At 42.1% G+C, this 16,694-nt stretch overlaps 2 protein-coding genes across 2 annotated transcripts in view; one reads left to right on the top strand and one right to left on the bottom strand.

Annotated features, from left to right (window-relative positions):
* Positions 1-5,801: 5,801 nt before the first annotated feature.
* Positions 5,802-13,064, top strand: LOC311240888 (estradiol 17-beta-dehydrogenase 1-like; the record flags this gene model as incomplete). The annotated part of the gene is made up of 4 exons (XM_084329493.1): positions 5,802-5,898; positions 8,009-8,170; positions 11,651-11,830; positions 12,967-13,064. 4 exons carry the CDS (start codon positions 5,802-5,804, stop codon positions 13,062-13,064), a joined length of 537 nt encoding a protein of 178 aa, XP_084185619.1.
* A 2,209-nt stretch (positions 13,065-15,273) lies between these two features.
* hsd17b1 (hydroxysteroid (17-beta) dehydrogenase 1) overlaps positions 15,274-16,694 on the bottom strand; it is a gene marked incomplete at both ends in the record, with an annotated part of 15,475 nt that continues 14,054 nt past the window's right edge. Inside the window, one exon of the mRNA XM_084328350.1 lies at positions 15,274-15,279. Coding sequence (XP_084184476.1) covers positions 15,274-15,279 — 6 coding nt within the window. The remainder of the gene's footprint in view (positions 15,280-16,694) is intronic.

The raw sequence follows: 16,694 nt of genomic DNA, 5'->3' as shown, positions 1-16,694 counted from the left end.
GCGCCCCGACCGAACTGTAGGAGTCGCTGTTTACAACGACCAGGACCCACCCTCGCCGGGTTTCCCACCCGCTGACACTGCCAATTGTGTTAGTATGGACGGCCGACCAAGCCGGAGGTACCGCAGCTGGATTCAATTCCACTGTCTCTGTGGTGGTAGACAGACGCTTAGTCCGCTGCACTACCCGGCCGCCCTATAAATGTATGTTATGCCAATTCATGATGTATTTTTGTAAGTTTGGGTCCCGGGGAAACACCAAATTTCTCTTTTGGGTCTCAAGCTGAAAAAGTTTGGGAACCCCTGCTATAGGGTGTTTGTTGAGGAAGGCACAGAGAAAACCAGTTTTGCAAAACAACGATTGAATTTCAGCTATTGAGAAGTACAAGAGATATACAGTACATCAAATGTACAGTAGATGAAATACGAAGAAGTAGGGATCTCAATGTGCATACTTGTACGTGTTTATGTACCGAACAAGACCCTGCAATATGTGGATGATGGGTTAGGGATAGATATAACGTGTGGATGGTGGGTTATAGTTAGATATAATTTGTGGCTGGTGGGTTATGGATAGATATAATGTGTGGATGGTGGGTTATGGATAGATATAATGTGTGGATGGTGGGTTATAGAGTTAGATATAATATGGGGGACATTATTCGATTTTGGGACCAAATGAGGACATGTCGTCCTGATTTAGTTATCGTAGTCTCGTCATTTACTAAAGAGGAATGCCACACATTGTGAGAATCCACATACTGTATGACATACATTCGTCCTGTGTCTCAGGACAGTTCAGTCAGTATGTTCTTGCTTTGCTCCAGGACAGTTCAGTCAGTATATTGTTCTTCCTGTGTCCCAGGACAGTTCAGGAAAACATAGAGCGTGTTCACAAATATTGACTGAACTGTCCTGTGACCCCAGTGAGCCAACGTTCAGGTTTCTCCTTCAAAATGACACAAACTGCTGAAAGGTCACTGAACATGTGACTCCTAGTCTGGCTGTGAATGGACTGCGTGTATATAGTGTTTCTATAAAGCTCTTTAAAAATGTATGCCTCACATTCATCCATTCACTCACAGACGGCGGAGGCGACCATGCAAGGTGCCGACCTGCTCATAAGGAGCAGTTAGGGGTTAAGTGTCTTGCTCAAGGACACTTCGACACGCTGCCCAGGAGGAGCGGGAATCGAACCGGGAACCTTCCGATCACCAGACGACCGCTCTACCTGGCTGTAATCCTCCTGTACTTGTTTGTGGAATATATTTTCATACATTCCCATAAAAAACAACTAAACTTTCTTTCGTTTTAGTTTACCCCCTTTGCAGATCTTCATATGGCCACCAGGGAGCAGCAAACCTGTATCTGAGGAAAAGGTTCAGCAGGTCGTGGTGAATGTGGTCCCAGCATAGAGGTTATTATTACTAGTTGTTATATTATATTATGTCTTACATAATAATATTATATTATTATATATTATAGGAAGACCCTAGTGGCAAAATGGGAATAAAAACAAAACAAGAATGCCTAATGATGATAGTTAAACTGTGTTCATTGCTTGATTAGGTAATAAAACACAAGAGAGAAAATTATGTTTGTTGTGGGGGTTTTGGGGGCTACAGTGGCTCAGGAGGTAGAGCGGTCGCCTGGTGATCGGAAGGTCCCCGGTTAGATTCCCGCTCCTCCCGGGCAGCGTGTCAAAGTGTCCTTGAGCAAGAGACTTAACCCCTAATTGGCACCTTGCATGGTCGCCTGTGCTGTCAGTGTGTGAATGTGTGAGTGAATGGGTGAATGTGAGGAACAAAATTGTAAAGCGCTTTGGATAAAAGCTCTATATAAATGCACCGTTTAACATCATAGTTTGATTTGGCATAATACTCAGATCCCCATGGGATAAGCCCAGTGGTGGAAAGTAACTAAGTATTTTTACTCAAGTACTTTCAAGCTACTTGTACTTTACGTGAGTATTTTAATTTTAGGGAACTTTATACTTTTACTCCGCTATATTTCAAAGGAAATATTGTACTTTTTACTCCACTAGATTTATCTGAACCCATCAGTTACTAGTTACTTTGAAGAAAAAGATTTTGCATAGAAGAAATGGCAAGAATGTATGAAGATTATACACTTTCACATTTGAAATATATATAATCAGAGCAGCATAACTGGACCACATACCACTTTAACATAACCTTTAATCAGAGCAGCATAACTGGACCACATACCACTTTACCATAACCCAGAGGTCAATGGATCGAGGTTTGAATGCTCCAAAGCACTGGAACACAAGGTTGACGTCTTCCACAATAGCTGCTTACGTAGGATCTGCAACATCTTTTGTCCAAATAGAATCTCGAATGAGGAACTTTATAAGAAGACAGGCAGCTTGCTATGTCCCTTGAGATAAGGAGACGGAGGTTAAGATGGCTCGGCCATGTATTGAGGATGCCCAATGAAAGGTTACCCAAAGTTGCCTTGAGATGGACCCCAGTTGGGAAGAGAAAGAGGGGTAGACCAAAGAACACCTATGGCGAAGGACAGTGATGATGGAGCTGAAGGAGATGGGTCTTTCCTGGGACGAAGCGCGGGCCAAAGCACGAGAGAGGATTCAGTGGCAGTGTATGATTGCGGCCTTATGCCCCAACCGGGACAAAGAGGATAAGTAAGTAACTAACTGGAATACACAAACGTCATGTAGAATGAATACTTTTACTTTATATACTTAAGTACATTCAATAGCAAATTCTTAAGTAAAACTTAATTTATCTGGGTATTTCTACTTTTACTTAAGTAAAGGAACTGTGTACTTCTTCCACCACTGGATCAGACATTAATATAACAAGGCCCTTTACTGCGTTCATAAATAGAGATCAGTCATTTATCATCTGCATAAATAAAAAACAGCAGATTAACTATGTAACACAAACACAAATGAATCCACGTAGATAATGGAGTTAACATCGACAGTTGAAGAGGTAATTATTACCATTACCAAGTCTTAAGAGCTCATTTGGGTTTCATCCAGAGAGTGTCACAATTAACACCTCTGAGGAGGAGGAGGAGGGGGGGGGGGGTCAGAATATGTGGGGCAGGAGACAAAGAAATCAGTCAATTGTCAACTGCGTCAAGAGAGAAAACAGCAAATTGACTTTGTATATTAAGGCCATGGTTACACTGGGGTAAAACAGCAACGTTCTATTTTCGAATTATTACGTTTCCATTTCCAAGTTAAAAAGAAACGCCGTTTTGGCAGGAAAACGCGTTTTTCTAGCGGCAACGCTGAAAGGGTGTTTTCGTTTTTGGAAACTCGCCGAAACTCGCCGACAATGGTGCCATGTAATTTGCGCGAGCCGGATACGGAGCCGTTCTGCCCAATGGCCATGCGCAGTAGTAAACACCGACGCCAAATTCTCCCCTGGCTGGACCTCGACTCCGTCCATTAGTCCAAACATCAGAACTATTTCTGGGAGTCACTTGCAATATCGCGCTATAATTAATATAATTTGCCGTCCTCCTCAGATTGCTTATTCATGTGTAACACGCACGGTTATTTCCAGTGTTTACAGCAGAGCTGTCCCAAGTAGCTGCGGCTACCAACGTGTTGTCAAGTTATATTGTTATAAGGAGCCCAGTCCAAAACTACAACAGTCTGCATCCCCTTAACAATTGTGTGTATTGAGCCGTATTGTATTGTACCCATTCTGCAATCTGTTAAATAAAGTTTTCATCCATTTCTACTAGCGTTAACGTTACTACGTTAGCACTCTCAGTCATGTACCTGCACGACTGGCGGGGGGGGGGTGCTTAGTAAGATATGTGATTGGGCCAGCCCAGTGTCAGTCAGTACCAATGGGCCGCTGTCCCAGCCTAGTAGTGGGCCGGTCGTTGACCAAATAATTTTTTTATTTTATTTTTTTAATCAAATCATAACGGCCCAAATATGCGTCGGCCCACCGGGCAAATGCCCGGTATGTCAGATGGCCAGTCCAGGCCTGCTTCAGGGCAGAGGGGGAGACACACGCGTCCGGGCCGCCCGCCTTCCGGGGTTTCTGACTAGAAAACAGCCGTTTCACCTCTCTCACACTGACAGAGAGAGGGGAGGGGGGGAGGGGGGGAGGGGGGATGGAGGTTGTGGCCGAGTGGGTGGAGGAAGAGGGCGGGGGGGAGCTTTCTCTTTCTCAAACCTAAACATAAAATGTATTTAGCTCGTTCGCCAGGGGGAGGCTATCAGGCGCCTGTGGTGACTTCGGCTTGTAGTTTGTAATGGTCTTTTCTTGAGGCCTTTCCATATACGGAGGAGGAGTTCCAGTCAGAGAGCTGCTGCCGCAGTTTCTCTGAGAAGCGAAGTTTCGTCCTCCCTCACCTCTTTGGCAAACTTGTACTTGGCCTGGCTGCCTGAACCGATGAGCATCACACCACTGTGCCTGGAATGAGACCCATTGTGTTTGTGTTAAACCAGAGTCCCACTGTGTTGTTCTCTTCTGGCCGCTCTCATGGTGTCGGTCGGGTCCGCGGTCCAGTCTCAGCAGCCCTTGTGGGTGGTTCTGGTCAGCGTCGGGTCTGATGTAGCGACGACGCACTGCTGCCGTCTCCCGGTATACTCACAGCGGAGCAGGGCCGCGCGCGGACATTTTGGGGGCCAAGGGGCAAACGGTGCCACACTGCCGCCATCACACACACACCATGTTTTAAACCGATAGGGTGTATTCTTTGGGGGGGGATACTACTATATACATTTCTCTCTTTATATTCGATAGAATTCCAATTAAAAAAAGAAAGGGGCACCTTTTGACCGGGGCGAAAGGGGGCCCCCCCCCTTTGGGCCCCCCGCCTGTGTGCACGTGCCTGCAGCGGAGTAGAAGAAGTGACCTTCAACCGAAGTAGTTATGGCTCCAGCTGCTCCACAACGGCCGCCTCGAGGTGGTTATAGGTTTCAAGGTGACGTGACGACAATAATATCACTCATTGTTGGAACGGCGGATCCTGGGGCCCGGGAAGAGAAGTGTGTTTATACTCTCAAGTGTGTCCTTGAGATAGTGAGGAGGAGAGTGATAACACGAGAAAAGGAGGGACCTGTTCCCATGGAATCTTCTTCTTCTCACCCCGTGAAAACAGCCGAGCGGTTTTCTTCTGCCGCACCCCCCCCCCCCCCCCAACCCCCCCCGCCTGGTAAATGGTGCATTTATAAAACAGCTTTTATCCAAAGCGCTTTACAATTTTGTTCTTCACGTTTTTTACCCGTTCGCTCACACATTCACACATTCACGACGGCGGAGACGACCGTGCGAGGTGCCACGACCTGCTCATCGGGAGCAGCAGTTAGGGGGTTAAGTGTCTTCGCTCAAGGACACTTCGACGCGCTGCCCCCAGGGGGAGGAGCGGGAATCGAACCGGGAGGAACCTCCGGATTACCAGACGACTGCTCTAACCTCCTGAGCCGCTGTCCGGCAGGCAAAGCAGGAGTTATGGATCAGAAGGAGGGGCTGATCACAGGCGAAGCAGGAGTTATGGATCAGAAGGAGGGGCTGATCACAGGCGAAGCAGGAGTTATGGATCAGAAGGAGGGGCTGATCACAGGCGAAGCAGGAGTTATGGATCAGAAGGAGGGGCTGATCACAGGCGAAGCAGGAGTTATGGATCAGAAGGTGGGGCTGATCACAGGGGAAGCAGGAGTTATGAATCAGAAGGAGGGGCTGATCACAGGCGAAGCAGGAGTTATGGATCAGAAGGAGGGGCTGATCACAGGGGAAGCAGGAGTTATGGATCAGAAGGAGGGTCTGATCACAGGGGAAGCAGGAGTTATGGATCAGAAAGTGGTGCTGATCACAGGATGTTCCTCGGGCATCGGCCTCAGTCTGGCCGTCCGGCTGGCCTCTGACCCCGACAAAAAATACAAAGGTACAGTTTCCCCCCACCCCACCTACCCAACCCCCCCCCCCCCCCCCCCCAACCCCACCTACCCAACCTCCTCCAATGTACAGTTTCTTCCCCCTCAAATGTATATACTCTCTTTTTAGACTTTTTTTGTACTCATAAACAGTACTGTATATTTGTAAATCTGGTATGTCATAAATGTCTAGATGTAACAGTACTGTCTATCTGTATGTCATGTATGTCATATATGTTATTATGATTAATTGAAAATGGGGGACCCTGATGTAAACAAGACGAAAGTCTTTCTCTGGTCTGCATCCCCTTAACAATTGTGTGTATTGAGCCGTACTGTATTGTACCCATTCTGCAATCTGTTAATAAGGTTTTCAATCAATCAATCAATCAATCAATCAATCAATCAATCAAGCAATCAATCAATCAATCAATCAATCAATCAATTAATCAGGTAACCAGAAGCCCACAGCGTTTTATATACAGCATCGCATAGATGGTGCCGCTCTCGCAGGAGAGTGTGGCTGGAGAGCATTGGGGTCGACAGAAAACATGTTGTTTTTATTAGATTAAATTAGATTAAAATGTATATTGTATCATCATTCAGCACAAGTACAGTACAACGGAAAGCAGTTTGGCGTCCAACCAGAGTGCAAAATGTAACAGTAAAGTGCAACAGTAGTATACAATGTACAGGTGGGTTTACAATACATGGGTATATAAAATATATAAATTAGTACTAGTGAGTAATAGTGCTACTGCTAATCAGTGTACAGTTGTAGTATTAATATGTACAGTGATGCAGGTATAAAGACACTATGGTAGTACTGTACTGCCAGCAGTGTAAGTCGTACTGGCCAGCAGTGTAACTAGTAAGAGTAGGTAAGAGATATGTACAGATATAGATATAGTATTAATATGTACAGTGATGCAGGTATAAAGACACTATGGTAGTAAGTTGTACTGGCCAGCAGTGTAACTAGTAAGAGTAGGTAAGGAATATGTACAGATATCACCTGTACATTGTATATTACTATTGCACTTACATTTGCACTCTGGTTGGATACCAAACTTATTTTCATTGTACTGTACTTGTCACAATACATTTTAATCAAATCTTATCTAATATAGATATAATATCTACAGATATGTAAAAAAGATGATATGCAGGTATGTGTACAGACAGATATGGATAGATATATATATACACGGTAAGAATAAATATATATATATATATATACTGTATATACAGCATTATTGTACATGCCATCATACAGAGTGATATGGGTTTTTATTCATATTTCAATCAATTTGGCTGTAGATTTATTTTTAAATTTTTCTTTGAATTAGTAGGCTATTTGAGAAATAATATACACTTCTAGTCCCATTAGACACATCCAGGCGTGTAACAAGTACCCAGAAATTATACTTAAGTGAAAGTATGGGTACCGTCTCAAAATCGTATAGGCTACTCAAGTAAAAGTCAGAGTTTCTGGCTAAAAACACACTTGAGTAAAAGTCAAAAAGTTTCTACTTTTAAATGTACTAAAAAGTAAAAGTAAAAACTATTTTTTCTGACTGTCTATTCTTCTGATAGCAGGTGTTTAATCAAAGATCCCCGCTTTCTAGTCTTGCACAAGGAACAATCAGCATGGGTATGGGCGGGTTCATTTTCCATTGATGGGGATTTGATTGGCTGTTTTTAGATAAAGCGCGGCCGCAGGATTAATAACGTTAACGTTAGTTCGGCCAGAGAAACAAATATACTAATTAAAATGGTTGGACCTGCGAGATTTGTACTTTGTACTTCGTAGGTCTGCATTTTAAATGTAAGGAGTAAAACGTTTTTTTTTATGTAATTGAGTAAAAAGTACAAGTATACAAACCGAATAATACTTGAGTAAAGTACAAATCCCCCAAAAACAGTACTTAAGTATTGTGACGAAGTACAATTACTCAAGTACTTTACACCCCTGGACACATCGTACAGAACTGGCTTGTCGTACAGAACTTGTAAGTCGCTTTGGATAAAAGCGTCAGCTAAATGACTAAATGTAAATTACACTCTCTATAATCACATCAATAAGCATGATCAATAATCAATGCTGTTGTCTGTGCTTAGTCTACGCCACCATGAGGAACCTGGCGAAGAAGGAGCGTCTGCTGGAGTGTGTGAAGGACAGACACAGAGACACCCTGGACATCCTGCAGATGGACGTGACGGACCAGGAGTCCGTGCTCGCGGCCAGGGACCGGGTGAAGGAGAAGAGGGTAGACATTCTGGGTAAGAGGTTCAAGATTCAAGAGTTTCATTCATCACATGATACATACCACGGGCAATGCATACAGTGAAATGCGGTTGGCCATGCCCGCTTCGATTGTGCAATACAAACACTAGTAATAGTAATAATAATAATAATAATAATAATAATAATAATAATAATAATAATAATAATAATAATAATAATAATAATAATAATAATAATAATAATAATAATAATAATAATAATAATAATAATAATAATAATAATAATAATAATAATAATAATAATAATAATAATAATAATAATAATAATAATAATAATAATAATAATAATAATAATAATAATAATAATAATAATAATAATAATAATAATAATAATAATTATTATTATTATTATTATTATTAATAATAATAATAATAATAATAATAATAATAATAATAATAATAATAATAATAATAATAATAATAATAATAATAATAATAATAATAATAATAATAATAATAATAATAATAATAATAATAATAATAATAATAATAATAAAAAAAAAAGATAGACATGGTAAATAGACATGTTAATAAATCGCTTAAAGGCACTGGATCCTATGTACATACCGCTATACAATGTGCTGTTTTTCTTCTATGCTCTATTTGCTGTTACTAACTATACTATACAACAATCACAACAAGTTATTTTCTTAAAGTGTCCCTTTCCTTCCTTTAAAGTGTCCTTTTCTTGTGTTTAAAGCGACCTGTGGTGCATTTGTGCAGTGCGAGTGCAGAATGTTGTGTCGTCACGTGTGTGTGTGTGTGTGTGTGTGTGTGTGTGTGTGTGTGTGTGTGTGTGTGTGTGTGTGTGTGTGCGTGCGTGCGTGCGTGCGTGCGTGCGTGCGTGCGTGCGTGCGTGCGTGCGTGCGTGCGTGCGTGCGTGCGTGCGTGCGTGTGTGTGTGTGTTCATGTGTGCTTGTGTGTGGAGAGATCAGTGTTCAGTGTTCTGATGGCCTGAGGGGAGAAGCTGAGCCTTAGTCTCTCTGTTCTTGTTTTGTGTATGCGGAGGCGCTTGCAGTAAACAGCAGCTTACAGTAAACAGGCTGTTGTTTGGGGTGGTGAGGGTCCTTCATTATTCTACAGGGTAAGGGACAGGGTGAAGGACAAGAGAGTGGACATTCTGGGTAAGCTGTGTGGGACAAGAATCGATGAGTCTTCTAGAGATAACGTTATTTTTGAAGACATGAATTCATTGTGCTTTTGTGGTCTGCGTTTCGGTGTGTCACGTCGTGTTGTATTGTTATAACTTGTATGTGTTGTAGGGTTTTTTGGTGTGTTTCCCCTTGATGACAATAAAGTTTAATTGAACAGACGTTTTACTTAAGGAAATGCACCAACATTATGGGAAATGCGCTCGCCATCTTCTCCAGAGTCAGATAAGATGATATAGATACCAATTTCCTCTCTGTGTGTTCAGTAGAAAGCTATCCGGCTGCGAGCTATAGCCTAGCTTAGCACAAATGAATGGACGCAGATATGGATCAGCTAGCCCAGTGTTTGTCAAAGTGGGGGGCGCAGAGGCATGACAGGGGGGGCCTTGAGATTTATTTAATTTTTTTTTTTTTTTTTTTTTTTTGATTACAGAAAATTATCACTAAAGTGCTATCTGTTGCAGCTGCACTGTTCTCCATGAAAATACCATTTCTCAAAATCTGAAAATCATTATTTAATAAAACACAGAAAAGGATCACCAAGTTACCCTGGATAAAAAAAACCTTTACAGACAACATTGAGACAAAGCTTCCTGACACATCTCCATCCAAACTCTTGGAAGAACTCTTTGAAATCTCATCTGATACCACCTGGAGAGCTAGTTTCAGAGTGTGGTGCTGAGTACCAAGTATCTCATGATGCAGCAGTTAAGGTGTTGATACCATTCAGCACCACATACAGTATCTGTGTGAAGCTGGCTTTTCATCCAGGACAGCTCTGAAAACAAAATATAGGGCCAATTTGAAAGGTCACGATATTGGTGTTATTTCAATAAATTTAAACATGGCCCATTTCATGACTATTTTGTTGGGGCGAGGGGGGGGGCCCAAAATATTTTGGTCCGCCAAAGGGGGGCCTGACAAAAAAAGTTTGAGAAGCACTGAGCTAGCCTATTATAGCTGTTGGTCCAAAAGCACCTCTCCCGGAGTTTTAAGCTCGGCTAGCTGATCCGTATCCGCTTTCATTCATTTGTGCTAAGCTAGGCTAGCTTGCAGCCGGATAGCTTTTCTATACCGAACGCACAGAGAGGACATTAGTGTCTACAGTATCTTCTTGTCTGACTCTGGAGAAGGCCGTGAGCGCATTTCCCCATAATGTTGCTGTATTCCTTTAAATTGGAACCTCGGTTGTGAACAGGTTCCATGACCCCCCTATAGGGCTCATGAACCCCATTCAAACTCCAATGTAGAACTTTAATCTGGAAATTAAACGTTTTCTTTTTTTCTTAAATGGTAAATGGCTACATTTATACAGCAGCTTTTATCCAAAGCGCTTTACAATTTGGCTCCTCACATTTTTACCAATTCACTCACACGACTTCACACACCGACGGCAGAGGCGACCGTGCGAGGTGCCAACCTGCTCATCGGGAGCAATTAGGGGTAGGGATGTCCCGATCCGATCACGAGATCGGGATCGGGGGCCGTTCACGTGATTTTCCGAAGATCGACCATGTTCACGTCTTAAACTCATACTGAGGCCTTAGTTTTGGTTTTGGTTTTAAATTGCATATCATCATTCATTTATTTATTGTCACACAGAGCAGAAGAATTTTGCCAAAACAAACCAATAGTTACCAGCTGCAGAACGGCAGACCAGCCACACTCTCAGACCCAAATACAATTTAAATTTTTCTTTCTTTATTTTTTTTTATTCCCAATTTCTCACGTTATCCAGGTGAAAAGTTAACTTCATTCAAGCGAGGCATTGCAATCCTTGACATAAATCATTTGATGTATAATTAAATCAAAGGAAATGCGTTTGGGTCTGAGAGTGTGGCTGGTCTGCCGTTCTGCAGCTGGATACTATTGGTTTGTTTTGGCAAAATTATTCTGCTCTGTGTGACAATAAATAAATTAATGATGATATGCAAAACTAAGGCCCCAGTATGAGTTTAAGACGTGAACATGGTCATGTTTGTTGAATAAAAAATAAAAATAAAATAATAATTTAAATTTTTTTTTTTTTTTTATCGGATCGGGAAAGATCGGTATCGGTAGATACTCAAAATCACATGATCGGGATCGGATCGGGAGCACAAAAACGTGATCGGGACATCCCTAATTAGGGGTTAAGTGTCTTGCTCAAGGACACTTCGACACGCTGCCCGGGAGGAGTGGGAATCGAACTGGGAACCTCCGGATTACCAGACGACTGCTCTACCTCTTAATTCTCAAAGACACAAGGTTTCCTCTCGGCATTGTAGTTTATCTTCTCAGTGTGTAATGTGGTTTATCTTCTCAGTGTGTAATGCCGGCGTGGGCCTGATGGGGCCGCTAGAGGGCCAGTCCCTGGACACCATGAGGCGGATTCTAGACGTCAACTTCCTGGGAACCATCCAGACCATCAAGGCCTTCCTGCCAGGGATGAAGAGCAGGGCTCGGGGCCACATCCTGGTCACGGGCAGCGTTGGAGGTCTGCACGGTGAGACCGGGAGACACACAGCACATACACCGGGGGGGGGGGGGGTGCAGTAGTGTAGTCCAGGGGTTCCCAAACTTTTCAGGCCGGGGCCCAGAAAATAAGGCGTCAGAGAGCCGCGGCCCAATGCACAACGTCAGGCTTTTTTTTTTTTTTTTTTTTGCCAGGCGACCGATTTTTTAAGCCAAATATCACTTCAATCCTATTAAGTTAGTTCAAGTTAGTTATTCATTTATATGTGCTATTTATGAGAGGGCTAACTTGTTGCAAAATAATAATGATAATAATAATAGCCTCATTAAAATACTATTGTTGCTTTGGTTGTTTTCAGCGTTTTATGTGCATAATCTGCTATTTAGTTTGAAATGTTCCTTGAAATAAGTTGATTTTTCGTTTTTGTTTATTTATTAAGTTAATATAAAACATATAGTCACATTTTAGAATACAATAGAATAGGATTTTAGAATACAACTAGAAACACTGTCCTGGCCTGCTTCTAAGTTCAGTGACCTGGGGGAAAAAAGGGATTTTTTTCTTTTTGGAAATCATCTCGCGGCCCTCCCGTGGCTGCTCGCGGCCCACCTTTGGGTCGCGACCCCGACTTTGGGAACCACTGGTGTAGTCTATAGGCAGTGGTTCTCAAATGGTGGGTCACGGGCCGTTTTGAGTGTGTCACGGATCTGACTTTTCTTTTCATTTTTGGTGAAAAAAAAACGTTTCTTTTTCTTGCTGCCCTTTTATTTTGAAGGACAAACGTTAAGCTAAGAAGCATAATATATATATATATATATATATATATATATATATATATATATATATATATATATATTTTTTTTTTTTTTTTTTTTTTATTATTATTATTATTATTGGGTTTTTAGCCCTAGTGGCACTTTTGTTGCACTTTTTTTTTGTTTATTTCATGTTTTGAACAATGCATGAAGGATTGTGTATTACTGCACAATTATTTTGTGAAATAAATCAAAGTGGTTAAAAAATGTGGGTCGCGACTTAATGACTAAGGAAAAATGTGGGTCCTGAGGCACACCAGTTGAGGCCCACTGGTCTAGGGGGCGAACAATGCAGTCGTACGTGATAATTGTCAAATGCAAATCCCCATGTGTCTGTATTTCATGTCGCAGGTCTCCCCTTCAACGAGGTGTACTGTGCCAGTAAGTTTGCCATAGAAGGAGCGTGCGAGAGTCTGGCCATCCTCCTGCAGCACTTCAGCATCCAGTGAGTGACCAGGTCTGGCCTCACAGAGGGGTCTAATGTAGTCGTGTAGTGTGATGTGTGCCGGGTGCCAGTGTATGGCGGCCATTGAGCCTGCGTAGCCCAAGCTTGGGTGCTACCAGTGGTGGTGAAGGAGGCAATTTCCACCCTATACATTGCGGGTGGAAATTGTTAATGAAATATTATTATTAATGTGTCAGAGGTAAGGTTGCGGGTACCGTTCACATTTGAACCGATACGGTACCAGTGCCAGTTCCATGGAATTCGCTATCGGTACCCAGTGGTACTTTTTCCCGGTACTAACTCTCTCTCTGTAATAAGTAAAATGTAATTTCAGTTGTAAAAAATAAGTTTCCAAACTTTTCAATTTCAACATTGTTGTTTAATTAGAACATTGTTATTTATTGTTGTAACACGCCACACAAAATAAATCGCATGATCATGTTTTTTTTTTTTTTATGTTTAAAATATCGACATTATCTGGACATCCTCTGTAAATAATTATCAAACTCCTCTGACCTCGTCTGGTTTTTCCAAAGACCAAGAGACGGGGCAGTAATATATATATATATATATATCTATATATATATATATATATATATATATATAATATATATATATATATATATATCTATATATATATATATATATATATATATATATATATATATATATATATATATATATATATATATATATATATATATATATATATATATATATATATATATATATATATATATATATATATATATATATATATATATAAAACCAGACGAGGTCAGAGGAGTTTGATAATTATTTACAGAGGATGTCCAGATAATGTGGAAAAGGCTCCCTCTTGTCTAGTAATATTACACTATACCAAACATGTAAAGGTACCGCAATTTGGTATGGAATGATCTAGCATGAATCAGTACTCTGTAGTACCGATGTAATTTGGGTCGGTACCCTTAAAAGTACAGAGTTCGGTACCCGACCCTATTCAAGATTCAAGATTCAGGTTTCAAGATTCAAGATTCAAGATTGTTTATTGTCATGTGCACAGCAGTTAAACAGACAGTTTGCCGTACAATGAAAATCTTACTTTGTTAGTCCGCCCTTCACACAAAATCACACAATACTTAAATAAAACAAATATTTACAATTGAAATACAAGCGAGTGCTAAAAATAAGGTAAAAATAGATCGTTTTTTTTAAAGGATATAAGATATATACAAGGCACAGTGAGTAATATTGCACGTTCTGATTCACAGTGTTTACAATATAAAATGGAGGTGACTGACAGTGGGTCACAGCAGCAGGTAGAAAGTGCTTTAGTGATTCATAGTTCGGGGGAAGGGTGACAGTGAGGTCACAGCAGCAGTCAGGTCAACCCTAGTCAAAGAGGTATATACTGTCTTTTAGAAACTCTGTCTCTTAAACAGTACTGTATATCTTGTATGTCATAAATGCCTGGATGTAACAGTGCTGTTTATCTGTATGTCGTGTGTATGTTATAAATGTTACGATGAATTGAAAATGGGGACCCTGATGTAAACAAGACGCAAGTCTTTCTCTGGTCTGCATCCCCTTAACAATTGTGTGTATTGAGCCGTACTGTATTGTACCCATTCTGCAAAAGTTTTCAATCAATCAATCAATCAATCAATCAAAGGGCCTTTGTGTTTGGTTATAGTACACCTACGATTAGCTGCGAGTGATAGGGGAAAACTCAGGAAACTGTATTGACTACTTCTCCCTTATTACATGGCGTTTTAACATTCGCCGAAATGCTTGATTGTGATTGGTCAATAGCCCCTGACAGCGGTGAATTATTTTCGATAACCACGGTGATTATTGTTTTTCGCAGCGGGAGCAATCAAGCCCACTGACACACACTGTTTCAGTGCAATCAGACACACCTGCCGGCTGCCGGCGATAATAATAAGCACTTTATTTGGACTGACAGAGCCACAGAACAACTGCGTCTGCATTTGATCTCGTCTTGTCGATGGTGTAAAATGAATTAGGTATTGTTAGTAAGTTAGCCATGTAATAAGCGGGATAATGTATAGCTATACTCGGTCATTGTCGCAAAATAATTGACCTTCACTGACGTTTAAAACACCTCGGCGAGGCGCCTCGGTGTTCTAACTCTGCATCGGTCAATTATTTTGCGACAATGACCTCGTAGCTATACATTATCCCTTACAACCAAGGGCGTAGGTTAGGTTTCAACACTGCAGGTGGACACATGGGGGTCTGCAGGACTCCCCTGGATATTTTGAGCGTCAAACACTTCCTGCATTCTGATGTATAGCGCTTCTCAATGACCCGAAGTCGCTGACAATAGGCAAAAGAAAAACAAAGAAACAAAGAAACATAGAACCACAGGGAAACAGGGAACAATATGAATACACAAGAACATAGAGCCACGAGTAACAGACAACAAATACAGGAGCCAGTAGGAGGGGAGGCAGAGAGGGGAGGCAGTCGGGAAGTAAGTAAGGGAAACCAAGGGGGGGGGGGGCAGGAGAGGAGAAAAGGTAGGGCGGGGAGGGAAAAGGGGGTGATAGGTTGGAGGAGGGTGGTTATGGGTAGGGAAGGTTAAATGCTAGGGGAGAACAGGTCGGTTTTGAGACGGGATTTGAAGGTGGAGAGTGAGGGAGAGTCTCTGACTCTGTACTTTTCTGCACCAATTTGTGCCTTTTCTACATCGATTCATGGTGGAAATGTCTTTATTTATGTAAAGGAAAAGACAACATGCAGGAACCCGCTGACACAAATAGAATGGAATATAATGCAGCGAGGCTCTCAGGCTCTCAGGCGTTCTGTGTTGCTTTCTGATATTTATTCTCCTGTATTGTTTCTGCTCATTCAAAACATATCACAGTGAGAGGCACGTCTGCGAGGTTGAGATGGTACGGCCATGTAGGGGTGTCTGTCTGATGGTACGGTCCTGTAGGGGTGTCTGTCTGATGGTACGGTCCTGTAGGGGTGTCTGTCTGATGTACGGCCCTGTAGGGGTGTCTGTCTGATGGTACGGTCCTGTAGGGGTGTCTGTCTGATGGTACGGTCCTGTAGGGGTGTCTGTCTGATGGTACGGTCCTGTAGGGGTGTCTGTCTGATGGTACGGTCCTGTAGGGGTGTCTCTCTGATGGTACGGTCCTGTAGGGGTGTCTGTCTGATGGTACGGTCCTGTAGGGGTGTCTGTCTGATGGTACGGTCCTGTAGGGGTGTCTGTCTGATGGTATGGTCCTGTGGGGGTGTCTGTCTGATGGTACGGTCCTGTAGCGGTGTCTGTCTGATGGTACGGTCCTGTAGGGGTGTCTGTCTGATGGTACGGTCCTGTAGGGGTGTCTGTCTGATGGTACGGTCCTGTAAGGGGTGTCTGTCTGATGGTACTGTACGGTCCTGTAGGGGTGTCTGTCTGATGGTACGGTCCTTTAGGGGTGTCTGTCTGATGGTACGGTCCTGTAGGGGTGTCTGTCTGATGGTACGGTCCTGTAGGGGTGTCTGAAATGGTTGGTTAATATATAGTTACAGGTAAGAAGGATATATGAATGTTTGACCCCCTTATTTTTGACCACTTTAGGGGTCTGTCTTTCATATTAGCTATATTTTTTTGAGGGGGACAAATTCACCTCTTCTCAAT

This window comes from Notolepis coatsorum (assembly GCF_963971535.1).
Source record: "Notolepis coatsorum genome assembly, chromosome: 14".
Taxonomy (NCBI): Eukaryota; Metazoa; Chordata; class Actinopteri; order Aulopiformes; family Paralepididae; genus Notolepis; species Notolepis coatsorum.
Note: the sequence above shows the minus strand (reverse complement) of the source record. Positions and strands in the feature narration are given on the sequence as shown.